This window comes from Muscardinus avellanarius (assembly GCF_963383645.1).
Source record: "Muscardinus avellanarius genome assembly, chromosome: 3".
Classification (NCBI taxonomy): domain Eukaryota; kingdom Metazoa; phylum Chordata; class Mammalia; order Rodentia; family Gliridae; genus Muscardinus; species Muscardinus avellanarius.
This window is the reverse complement of record NC_137788.1, coordinates 89,174,448-89,187,993: the sequence shown is the minus strand read 5'-3', so window position 1 is coordinate 89,187,993 and position 13,546 is coordinate 89,174,448. Positions and strand designations below refer to the sequence as shown.

The 13,546-nt window shown below is 39.7% G+C and overlaps 1 protein-coding gene across 1 annotated transcript in view; it reads right to left on the bottom strand.

Moving 5' to 3' along the window:
* Nucleotides 1–1,406, bottom strand: part of PALMD (palmdelphin) — a gene marked incomplete at its 3' end in the record, with an annotated part of 55,135 nt that extends 53,729 nt beyond the window's left edge. The window contains exon 1 of the mRNA XM_080693106.1: nt 1,353–1,406. Coding sequence (XP_080549232.1) covers nt 1,353–1,397 — 45 coding nt within the window. The 5' untranslated portion in view covers nt 1,398–1,406. The remainder of the gene's footprint in view (nt 1–1,352) is intronic.
* Nucleotides 1,407–13,546: the final 12,140 nt, after the last annotated feature.

Below are 13,546 nucleotides of genomic sequence, written 5' to 3'. Positions count from 1 at the left end.
ACAACAGCTGTAATATAAAGGGCCCTGCCAAAAACAACAGAGCAGAGCAGAGTTCCTGTCCCTTGGACAGCTGAGAGGGTGGCCAGGGTTAACAACAAAACAAAACAAGACAAACAACAATCCCGGCCAAGGCTCTCAGAAGAAAGGAAAATATAAAAAGTAGAAGTTAGACATTTAAAAAAGTATTGTCTTATGGAAAACTGCCAACCCATCAGTCGACTCCTGGTTCCTCACCACTGGCTAAGAAAACGTTTTAACTTAATGAATCCTGGGTAGGATTCAGTAAATTATATGAGTAGAACTGGGACACTGTATTCATTTAATAAAAAAATTTAAATTAGAATTAGCATTAGGTATGCTCTGAGAATTTTAAGAGCAGAGAAAAATATCCTCCTACCTACCCCGATTTAGCATCAGATTAAAAAAAAAGTACTTATTTCCTTCTGACAGCTCATTTCAGTTGCAAAAAAAAAGGCAAGAAATTAGGGTTGATTTCTAAAGAGTTTTTTCCCTTAAAAAGTTGTACTAAAAGTTGCAGCTATCAATAAATGATTGTGTTACAGATTCCCAGGTTACTGCCAAGTTCAAAATTTAAAAATATGTAAAAGAAAATGGCTAGATCATTTAAAAACAGTAACTCATTTCTTACTTTGACTTTTTCCCAGAACAAACATCAAAAATGCATTATTTTCCTTCCCAGCATTAAAGAAATATTTTCCAAATCCATGGCACACACTGCATTCCTCTATCAGGATCTTACTCAGTTTATGATTGTGCTGGAAACGGATTCTCGGAGAATTAACCTGATACATGCTTCTACCTACTTTTCTCTTGTTCAGCGGTTAGCTTAAGTATACCAACATTTATTTTAATTGTTAGGCTTTCTGGAACATTGTACAACATTACAAATAAAAAGTTTCAGATCATTTGTTTTATTTCTTTTTCTCTTTCCCTTTTAAGAGCTGGGAACTTTTGCTGTGTTCATTGCTTAAAAAGTTTCCAACCTGGGATGTGTTTTTTTTTATCTAAAGTCTGTCAAACAGAAATCCAAAGCGAGAAACTGCATTTTTAAAGGCACCCAGAAAGTGAATGATAGTTAAGCAAATTGCCTTAAGAGAGTTTGATTGCTGCTTAAAATGTAGAAAAGCAGAAAGATTTGCCCTGCACTCTGGCACCGAAGCCCAAGAGTTGCAGAGGGTCACAAGGGTTAAGAGAAGCAGAGCCGAGTCCACAGAGGCTGACAGATCTGTTTTCCTACCTACGGGGGCTCAGCGACAGGGTTCGCCAGCCAGCAACCAGTGCTGGTCCTTTAAGCAACCACCTTAATGAGTTATAGCTGTATGCAGACTTACTGTGATGGCCTGGAGTCTTCCCTTCACCAGCTCTGCTTCTTCCATTCTAGAAGTCAAGGATAGGCAGCCTCTGAAGGAAGTCCAAAGCTACCATAAATCAAAGAGACTCCTTGGGGAGAGGAGCAGTGGGGGTGACAGAAGAGAAGCAGGAAGAGATCCACTCTTTGCACCGGGGAGAAATGGAGAAATTGCCGAGTTGTCAGGAGCGTCTCTGTGCAGATGCACTGATCGGGCCAGACAGACACATGTAATGAGGGTGAGCCGGGGAGGCAGACGCTGAGGCTGCTGGCACGGGTTGACTGACAAGTTTGAACGGCAGCGGCACAAGCCCTTTTCCTTCAGGAGCTGCCAGCTCTTTGTTGTAATGTGCGCAGTTAGCAAGGCACATTTTCTTATTAACTGTTCCTTCCCCAATTCATTTGTTTCCAGGAGTGGCCGGGGGGAGCCGGGCAGCTGAGTGTTTAATCAGACTGGGCTCTGGCAACACACAGCTGTTCCCTTGTGTGGGGGACTGTGTGTGTTTGTAGGAAGTCAGGTCACCTGTGATTTCTTTCCGGGCTCACCAAGAGAGAGCCTCACCTTGACTGGGCAGAGGTGCCAAGCAATTTGTTTGCCTTTCTCTCTCTGCTTGGCTTTAGGTCATCATAGAAACTTCTATAGTCACTTTAGAGCTGCATATAGTGGTCAGTTTACAGCAGGATGCCCTCCTCTCCCACCTCCCCCAGGTTGTGGCAAACTTTGGCATCGTAGGTCTTGGAGCTCAAAGGTGTTAAGGTGACAGTATTAAAGAGCCGCTCCTCCCACTCCCAGGAGTGCCCAGTGCGGTTTAAACAGCAAGAGCCAGCCTCTGCTGGTGCCCGGCGTGGATTTCTATGAAATGCAGTTTTTTCTTGGACCTTGTTCAGAAATGACAGTCTCAGTGTTCATGAAGGTGCCCATTTTGACCTCACCAGTTACGCAAGAGACAGGAGCGAGCCTTTGAACGTGTGATGAGACATTCTGTAACTGCCTGCCTCCCAGGACCCTGTGGACATTCCCTCATCCTTTAGAAAAATACAGTGAAGCCCAGTGAAACTCTTGGGCAAAGCAGAGACCAGGAAGCTTTCAATTGACTTTGTTTTTTTTCCCTGACCAGCTCTTTAATATAATTTTAACGTAGGACACCCTAATTACCATCTACCTATTATTATGTGTTTAGTTACTATCAAGCACTTCATATCAACACATAGCCAAGGAGGTTAAAAGGACAAACCAAACTTGGGGCTTATAGCTTAAGTTCCTTTTTGTTTTTAATGTTAGTAATGGTAATCGTTAATATTTACTGAGTATTCTCTATAGGCAAATGAGCTATATTTTCTTTATATCTTGCCAGCTGCTGAGAGATAGGTGTGTTATTCCTATTTTGAGGATGAGGCAATACGTTCAGGGAGGTAGTTTGCCACATAGTTAGTAAATAGCAAAGCCAAGATTGGAACCTGGGTTGTCTGGCTTTGCAACAGCCATTCAAGGTCTGCCCAGGACACGGGGCACAGGCTGATGGTTAAGTTGGTCTTCATCAGAAAGAGTTGGGTCTGCCCCTTTCTCCTCCATCTAATTCCCAAGATACTTCCATTTGGTGGAAAATCTCAGGCAGAACCCTGTGTGGCTCTCACTGGAGACACTTAGGGGCTCTAGTGAAATAAGACTTCTCCATTTTGTTATTTGGGGTTCCTGAGTCATAGAGCCCAGATTCTGAACTGGTCACCCTGAGGTTAAATTCAACAGTTCCAAGATCAGGAATCATACTTCAGAGCAGTAGTTTATCCGTGTTTTTACATCCCCAAAAGAGATATTTTGGGGGGAACTAGAGGGTAGAATTGACTAGAAGTGGGCCCAGTTTGTTATTACTGGATGGATATTTAAGTTTTAAAAAATCGAACCTTCAAAATTTTTGATTTTCTTTATCTGTAGATCCAGGCTGAAGTTAAAGACAAGAAAGCAGTAGTGGTAAGTGTCTCAGTCAGAATTGCCTATCTGCTGCCCAGAACAGATGGGAAGTCATCCAGTTATTAATCTGGATCTTTTCCTAAAATCAATTATCTCTCAAATTTTATTTCTGCTATAGGAAATCCCAATGGTTTTCTGGCAAAGAGAAGAGGAGGGAGGGAGGGAGAGGGAGGGAGGGAGAGGGAGGGAGGGAGGGAGGGAGAGAGAGGAAAAGAGAAGAAAGAGATATTAGGAATAAATAAAGTTGAGAGAGCTGATTGGTATTATCATGTGTTTATTCCATTTGTCTAGTTCATGATACAAATAGTTGCTAATATTTTTAAAGCATTTATTATTCATTCATCCTGCCCATATTTATTAAGCGCCTATCAGGCATTGTGCTAAATGTTTGGGATACATAAGTGAAAATGATTCCTGCTTTCCTGGAGTTTATATTGTGGTATGCAACAAGAGGTAAGTTTTTTTCTGAGTCCTCTGAGAAACAATGCCCAAATGGGTTAAATATATAAAATTTTATTAGGAGAAATAAATATATGAGAGAAAAGAGGGAAGAAAGGAGAAAAGGCTAGAGCTGGAACAGTTTGTGAAACCCAGGTGAAAGACAGAGGTGGAGAAAGCTTCTGAAAACAGTTTAATCTGCAGTGCAGTCTAAGGGATTTTGGCAAGGCCATCAGAGAGTCCTGGAGCCAAAGTCAGTTACCAAAGTGGTGCCATATCTCCCTGGAACAAGCCAACTTTAGCATTCCTGCCATACTCAATCACTGGCTGGGAGCAACCCTGGAACACTTTGCCCGGTTGTAAACACGGATGAATTTCAGAATGCAAAATCCAGGACCCTTGGGCAGTTTTGCTTCTGTAATTGAGCGTTCGAGAGGCACTTTCTCAAGACGGTCATGGCAATGATGCTAGAAAAGAGAGCAGGAGAGGAGAATAAAGATTCCAATTTAGAATTGAGTCATTAAGATAGCTTCAACGAGAAGGAGCATTTGAACAAGGCTTTAGATGAGAGTGGGAGTTAGCCATGAGGATACCGAGGGGAGGAGCTGATGGGAAAAGCCTGTGCAAAGGCCACACCGTGGGCCATTCTTGGCATGTCTTAAGAGTAAGGCAGGGTGGTCAGAGAGGGGACTGAGGGAAGAGTAACAGGAGATGTGGCTGGAGATGTAACAGGTTTCAATCCATGCGCAATCTTGTAGGCTCTTGTAAGGACTTTAGCTTTCACTCAGTGTAAGGTGAAATACCACTGAGTTGTTTTGAGTAGAGGAGAGTTTTGCCAAGGGTGGAAGAGGAGATTAGGTAGGATGCTGCTGAAGCAAGGTAGGTGAGAGATAATAGTGGTTTGGTCGAAGGTGGTAACAAAGAGGGTAGAGGGAATTGTTTGAACTGTGAGTACGTTTTAATCCTCTTGGTAAAACCAACAGGATTTCCCGAGATTGGATAGAGGGTTGAAAGAAGAGAAGATTCTAGATAACTTTAAGATTTGACCTGAGCAAAGAGAAGTTGTCATCGATTTAGGAATTGATGCTTGTTCTTAAGAGTAAGGACAAGAAACAAGAGCTCTGTTTTCAACAAGTCAATTCGTTATCCATATGGAGATGTTGAGTAGGCAATTGAATATGGAGTTTGGAGTTTAGGACAGATGTCACAGGAGGATTTGTAAAATTTACTGTTTCTCTATAAGGAAGGTGGATCATAAAATATCTGGAATTATATTTCACAAGTCATAGCCTAGAAAGCCAGCATCCACTTGTAAAGCAGATAAATAATAGAGTTCTATCTTCTTGCAATTATCTTATTAAGCCAGTTTTACTAAATATTTTGTTGTTTGTCAACTGGTGTAAATGGGCATGGTAAGAATTAAAAGTTACAATTCGTTGCCTGACCTTAGATTAGGAGTTAAGGGATATGAAAGCTATGGAGATAGTGTTCCTCTTTAGAGTAAATTTACCATTGGGTTGGAGAGGTAAGAAACATCTTTGAACAATTAGAAAACAAAAACCAGTGAACCAACTATTGTTGATAAAACAAAGTGCTGAGGATTGTACTAGCTGAGACCAGGATGGTGTGGCGTAGTGGATGGTAGTGTGTGGAATAAACAGTAAGTGCAAGGTTAATAATAAGATAGAAATTAATGTGAGTTTTGGAAAAGCTACCATGGAAAGAGAGAAGAAAGCAGGCTTGAAAAGCAGAAAAGACATTTCTAAGTGTGAGAGGGAGGGAAACAGGCTCTGTTAGAGGTCCAGAAAGATTTTCGTGCCTGAAGCAGAGAATTAGATAGAAAGATATATGCGTGTGTACATAGAACTTGATGCTCATGGAAAGTGGATGAGGAGAGTGAGAGGGAAAAAGATCAGATTTGTATTTCAGGAGAATAAAATTTGTCAACCTTTCTCAGAACAAATAGGAAGAGGGAAAGATTAGGTAGGAAGATCTATTAGAAAGATAGGAAATCTGAAGTGTGAGTGGAAAGGAAATGTTAAAAAATTGAAAATGTTAGCCAGGCGTGGTGGCGCACGCTTGTAATCACAGCATTTGGGAGGCTGAGACAGGAGGATCGTGGTTGATGGACAGCCTCAGCTACTTAGTGAGGCCTTTTGCAACTCACTGAAACTCTGTTTCAAAATAAAGAATAAAAAATAGGGCTGGGGGTGTAGCTTGGAGATAGAATGTTCCTGAGTTCCATCCCAAGTATCGTAAAAAAAATAATAACGTCAGTGTTCCATAAAAGGTCCTCAGATTCACTCTAACCTTCAGGAGGTCCAGACTGAGGCCAAAAGGGGTTGCTATGGTTTGTGGGGCCAACACCACTCCTGGCCTCCAGAAGTCTGAGTGAAGAGTCAAAAGGAGAGTGACTGCCCAGTTTCTTAACATGGCATCTGGTATCAAGATGGCTCTAGAAAGGCCTTCAAAACTCACACTGCAATTTAATAATTGCTGAAACAGGTATATGAGGCAGGGCCTATAAGAAACCAGAAGTGATGTTTGCCCCAGGAAGGAGAGTTTCTTTGTTATACTATCTCTGAAAGACTTCAAAAAGTCCTGACCTTCAGATTCCAGGGTCCTCTGCAGAGTCAGGACTACAGTATTACCCATTTCCTTGTTAGATAATTCCAGCTTATCGGTTTAGAGGGTCAGCAAGCTTCAAGGTGGTTGGGGGCAGGTGCTCATCCTACTGAATTGTCCGCGGCATTGGTGGAGTTGCTCCCTCCTCCCTCCTTTTCCTGCTTTGACTTGGCTTCTAGGAGGTCTCCCTTGGAGTTACTAGAGTCCTTTTTGGGTCTCTTCCTTTTAGTCTGCTTTGCTGGTTCCTTCTTTTTTTTTTTTCCCCCTCAACTTTTTGACTAGTGTTCATTGTTGGTGATTTTTCTCCTCTGTTCTTTGCTGCCCATTCCCTGGAGGTCTTTTGAGTTTTATCCCAATACCATTTAGATGCCAAGACTCCCCAATTTGTGTTTCGAGCTCAGACTTCTGGCCTACAGTCTTAGACTGTTGCTTTTTCCTGGGACTCACTTCCCCACCTGTTTGCACAGCTCACTGTCTCACCTCTGTCAGACCTTTGCCCAGATGCCCCCTTCTCATGAGGCCTGCCCTCACCACACGGGACAAAACCACACACCCCTCTCTAGAATACTGCCCATCCTGCTTACCTTGCTCTTTTTTTTTTTAAACCCATAGGCTTTATTTTCTACAATAAATTGCACAATAATATTTTCTACATAAAATGCACTCCTGCTGTTGTTTATTATTTGTCTGTCCTCTTTCACTTGAATACAGCCTCTACACAGTGAAACATTTTTGTCTCATGCTTAGAAAAGTCCTGATAGTTAATAAATGATAAACTCAATAAACAATTGTTGAACAAAAATCACTTTGATCTGTTTGATTTTCCAACATGTGTCAGGTGCATTATAGGACTACTTAATGGATTGAAAAGTATTTTCAATTGACACATACTAGGTGTGCATATTTATAAAGTACAATGTGGTATTCCTTTAGATACATGTATATATTGCATAATTATCAAATTAGGGTAAATAGCTTATCCAGCATCTCAAACATTTACCATTTCTTTGTGGTGAGAAGATAATACATCTTTTCTTAAACCTATTTTCCAATATATAATGCATTATTGTTAACTATAGTAAATCTGCTGTATAATAGGATATCAGAAGTTATATAGATTGGGAAATTGACATTTAAAAAGATTAACTAATGCCGGGCATGGTGGCGCACACTTGTAATCCCCGCGCTTGGGAGGCAGAGACAGGAGGATGGCGCAGGTTCGAAGCCAGCCACGCGCACTGGCTTAGGAGACCCTGTTTCCAAAAAAAAAAAAAAAAAGTAAAAATAGGTCTGGGAGTGTAGCCCGTAGGTAGAAGGGCTTCCAGGAACCCCAGTACCACCAAAAAAAAAAAAAAAAAAAAAAGAGACCCTATTTCCAAATAAAAATATAAAATAGGTCTGGGAGTGTAGCCTGGAGGTAGAAGGGCTTCCAGGAACCCCAGTACCATCCCCCCAAAAAAGAGATTAACTCGCAAGGGGTTACAGATACAGTATGCAATAACACTAGGATTTAAATCTAGTACTGTCTGGTCCCTATCCTGCATCTAATTTTCCTTAGCTACAATGAGATACCATACCACAAGGTTTAACCATATATATTATATATGCCTCAGAAAATATGTTATGCATGACATGCAAATTTGATCAGTTTGGTGATTTATAAATCAAATTTTAAGGCTGGAGACAGGCTATAACCATTTTTTTTTCTTAAAAAATTGCTTGCAGATCAGACCATAACTTTTCTATAGGTGAAGAATTCCAAAGTTACATCAGTACAAAATTGATGAAAAATTTTTAATAAATAGAGGAACACCATGCTCTCCCTTTGAAGGTTTGCAGTTTTTCAGAATGACTTTCTCAGAGGTGAAACAACTGGTCCATTTAGTGGAAAAGGATATTTAACTATACCCATTGTTTGACTTTTAGAGATAAAAGATGTAGCTGTTTTCTGAATAGTCTCAGTTATCTAGTACCCTATCAAAAATAACCGAAAATAAAAAGTAACCTATTAACAAATCAAATAATCTCTCTGTATACCCAGCAAACCAACTAAAAATGCCCCATAATTCAGTTTTCTTTTCATATTGATATAACATGAGTTGTTATTTAATAGTTTTGTGATCTTGTATTTTAGTTCCTTCTTCCTCAGTTTACAAATGGTCGTGAAGATAATTCGCACCATAAAAGATTTTACGTAGCAGGGCGTGGTGGTGCATGCTTATAATCCCCGCACTTGGGAGGTGGCGACAGTAGGATCGCACAGGTTCGAAGCCAGCCGTGCTGGCTTAAGAGACCCTGTTTCCAAATAAAAATATTAAAAATATAGGTCTAGGAGTGTAGCCTGGAGGTAGAAGGGTTTCCAGGAACCCGAGTACCACCAAAAAACAAAACAAAACAAAAATAAAATAAAAGATATTACCTTAGCTTTAAACTAGCGAAGGGGCTGGGATATAGTTTGATGGTGGAGCATTTGCCTAGCATGTGAGAGGTCCTACGAAACCTCTTTTTTTTTCTTTTTATTGGTGCGTTGTGGTCATACATCTTAATGGAGTACAAGATGGCAGAGGCATACATGCACACATCACTCATTTAACTCTTCCCCAGTTCCCACCCCATTCCCATCCTCATGTTTGGCTTCTCCTGAAAACAAAACAAAAATGAAACACAACTGGAGAAAAAGTAGGAGGTGAAACAGCCCATAATTAGCATTCCACAAAGGCCAAATTCTCTGGGTGCTTCAGGATGGAAGAGGCCATGGGGTTGGACTTGGAGTGTTTATTTTGAGTAAGAGTGTTTGCTGAGGATCAGAGGCCTTACTCACTTTCCTTCCTTTGTTCATAGTGCAAGGAAGCCGCCCTTCCCTCAGTATTGTGTTCAGATTTGGGTGTTTTTTTTTTTTTTAATGCTTTTCCACTGCTGAACCTTAACTTGACACTTTCATTTTTTTCCAGGTGATTCAACATGATATTTAAAATATTTGGACCCAAAATTGCCCGTGAAATAAAAAAGATTTTGGATGGTGCTCATAATATGTGATAGCACATACTAAATGGTGTGCTTAATATTATCTAGGTGGATTCTGTGTATATTCAGCTGTTTTATGAACTTGAAATTTGGTTTTTATTTGTTAGAAAAGTTGTTTCTCCAAAATTTGTGATTTTAAAGAGTAGTTGATTATAGGTTTTGGTGTTTGAGTAGTTGAAGCTTTTTGTTCTAGATTTGCAAAACATTGAGTGGGGTTCCTTCTTTCTGATGAGATTGTTAGACTCCTCTTTTCTTTCTTTCTGTTTAAATCCAAATCCCAATTTTTGTTGGCAGAACAAAATAAATTCACTTATATTTGTGTTGGGCTTATAAATGCAAATAGGGAAAATGAAATTGGTCCTTGAGGAGCTGTCTTCCCCAAGAAGCTATTGGTTGCGTAGTTCTACCAGGCTCCAAAATTTGAGCATAGGGATTCCAGGTGCTAATATTTAGATCTCAAATACCTTAAGTTTCAAAGGATAGTTTGGCCATGCACAGGAATACAGTTCAGGAATTGACTATGGAATTGTAAGACATCCCTTTACAGAAGGTAAAAAGAAGACAAATAATAAATAAACACTTGGAAAAGAATAAAAAGGTACCAAAGTCAGACAAAGTTAGACTTACCCTGAGCTAAGTCCTCTAAGCAGAAAGGACAGCTGAACTATGTTTGAGAGTTTCAATTTGGACAAATAGGAGTTCATTAATGAAGAGAGTGAGTCATGGGTAGAGGTGGGGAAGTAGAGGGACATTGCACAGTCTTAGCCCCTGATTTTCTAGCTCATAATAAAGAAAATGAATAAACTTTTGAGGTACAGATTCCTCAGCAGATGACAGGATGATGAACCTCTATGTTGTCACCTACAAGTTCATAAATGCCAAGTTTATTATGAGAAGTCTGTAGTGTTCAAAAACTATACATATGTGCATATATATGATAAATATAGTTGTCTTTATATATTTATTAATGACTTTTAGCTAAGTCATGTACATCAAACCTTGGGTCTCTTTCTCTCTCTCTCTTTGTATTGGAGATTGAACCCAGGGACATGCTACCTCTAGTCTGTACCCCAACTCTTCTTATTTTTATTTCAAAACAGAGTCTCATTAAGCGGTTGAAGCTGGCCTTGAACCTACAACCCTTCCATGTCAGCCTTCCAAGTATTAAGATTATAGGCATGCACCACCATGTCTGGCTTTAAATCTTGGTTCTCTTCCATGAGAAAGTTAATACACGTTGGTGGTTTTAAAATCAGGGAGACCTGGGCTTATTTCCCAACTTTTCTACTTCCTTGGTGGGTGAGCGAAGAAAAGTTGCTTACTATGTCAAAGAGTGTGTTTCTTTGGGCATAAACTGATGGAAATACCACATATCATCATATTTTCATATCAAGATCAAATGAATATTTAGGTAAACAGGGTAATGAATCATAATGAATGTTTTATAATTAGCAACTTTATTATTATTACTAATATTATTTATTCTGTTATAGTACAAGTCCAGTTCTTTGAAAGCATATTGAATTTTTCCAGACATATTATTTCTTTCAGTGCTTTCTCATTTGCGGTGTGCATCTTTCTACATATACTTTATAATGTAACTGACTTGTTCTAGAGAAAGACAGGTCTCATCCTTCCCCACGACCAGGAAACTATCAGATGTCTGCATTTCCAACATGGGAAAATGGAGGCAGATGGACTTAGCGATCTGGGTGGGGCACTGATTCATCAATTGCTAACACTCCCTGTCCTACAGACTTTCCATTAGACCAACTATGGAAATTGTGGAAGGCTCGGTCTGAATTTTTTTTTGTCGTTACGGAAATATTCTATAAGCTTATCCAATTAGATCAGCTTGTGTGATGAACCATGATGCCAAAGGCGAGGGCACACGCCAGCCGTGTTACAGGGGATTTTCATGGCAAAGCAAGGAACCAGCCATCTATCAGCGTGTCTGCCCTTCAGCTCATTGCACCATTAAGTAAAGGCTCTGATACTTTACGTACTGGCAGATGGGGTTCCAGACAATTGTAACTCTATTGTTTTGAAAGATGCCAACTGAAAGTTTACTTCCAAAATATTTTTTTTAACATTAAAAATTAAAGTGTTTTATTTCTTTGTAAACAACTTAACAAAGAATAGTTTGAAGAAAGCTTGCTTTCATATTCTCATTATGATGACTTAACCTTGACGAATTTCCCTACTCCTTTAAAAATTTTTTTTATTGGTGCATTGTATTTATACATCATAATGAAGCAAAAAACTTGTGTAGACATAAATGCACACATCACCCGGCCAGACCCCTCCCAGTCCCCACCCCACTCTCTCCCCATCTCTCCCTCTCAGGCTTGGCTTAGTGATTGACTATGATATGAATAAGTATATTGTGCGCTTTAAAGAGTTTCCTTCTCCCCGCTCCCAGCCCCACAGTTAGGTTGCCTTATTTGCTCTTCTATAGGATGTCCTTTTTCACCTGGAGTTCCTCCTATGACCCCTTTAATGGATCTTTTTGGAGAGATGGATGCTTTCCAGTGTTTATTGCATGTCTTCCTAGGCTTTTAAAAAGGAGCAAGCAATGGAACATTTTCCATTTTACTCTATTTGAAAATATTAAAAGAAATTATATTATTTCATCATTAGATCTGTCAAACAAAGTGAAATTCTTTGGGGTTCATACTTTTTATTTTCTCCCCAGTCCCTTCTGTGACTCCTTCTCCTCCTTCCTTCCTGCCTCTTCTCCTTTTCTCTCTTCTTTTTGGTGAGATTCTAAGTGTGGGAGTTGGATTGCTTAATGTGTGCTCAGGGCAAAGACTGAAAGAATTGCTTTATGCAGTCATGCGGTGGTGTGGGTGGGGTGAGAGTTAAAAAAAAAAAAAAAACAACAACACTAAGATCCAAAAAATATAGTTGCCGCAAACAGATCTGTAGAAAACTGTTCAGAGCTGGAGGTTCACTGTGAAATCCTATGTCTTGTGGAATTCAAAGACGTAGAGCTCGGCCCAGATAATGATAGAGATACTACCCCTTTATAAAACCTGTATCAGTTGCCCATCACCCACTTAAAAAATCTCAGCAATACAAATATCTCATTGTATATATTTAATTTTAATCTTGTAGCATAAAAACGTCTTCAGAAGAGAAGCTTAAAAGCAATTTAAATGTAAGTTTCCTTTCATGTGAAATTCCAAAAGAGCAGCCTGCTCTTTTCTTCATGGCTCTTGGAATTCTTAAAAATGAAATCCAAAGCTATGGAACCACTGCAGTAACAGGCCTTCTGAAAGCCCCTGAATAGAGTAAGAACAGTAATTCAGTTGGGAACCAGAGGTCGAGTTAGATGAGTATCTCTGTTCATTTTGTCCAAGGCCTTACTAACTTGCTATGCTTTGCCCATTTTGAAACTTGGTTTTTATCAAGCTCCATTATCTAACTCCTTTATTTACATGTATATTATGGAAATGGATAGGAATGAAATAAAAATCACAACTCTTTAAGCAAGGGGCAATTCTACTTCTGTTTCTTTGAATTTACCTAATCTGTCTCTGTGAGGAAGTAAGAAAGTGCATTTTTACTATGGCACAATGGAGTATTATGTTTCTGGGAGCTATTGAAAGCACTAAGGTTTTCAAGCAATATTAACACTTGCAGTTTTGTGTTGAGCTTTGTGTTATTGCTGAGTCTTCTTCTCCTTCCGACAAATCTACCAAAGTCAAAATTTATTTGACTCTTTTTTGTGCATGCTGACAAGCGAAATGCAAACAAATGGTACTCAATGGGTACACAACAGGGGGAAGCAGACAGAGAGTCTTACACACCATTATAAGTGGTGGCCTGCAAATGCCAAGTTATTTATAAAGAGGAGAAGCAGCGACTTCCTAACAGAAGGCTTGAAATAAAGACCAGCTTGTCCACAAAAAAAGAATTCCACAATTCAGTTCTGTGCATTTGTTTATCGATGATCTCTCTTTCCCCTTACATCTTGACATTCCAGCAAAGCAGACTGCATGGTCTTCCCCTGGGAAACAACTCAGAGTTCAGCTTCATCTGCAAGCTTCATTATACTAAGGAGCAAAATGTTCTAGCTCATAGAATAGCTGTGACGTGGCAGCCCGCTGATCTCTCTA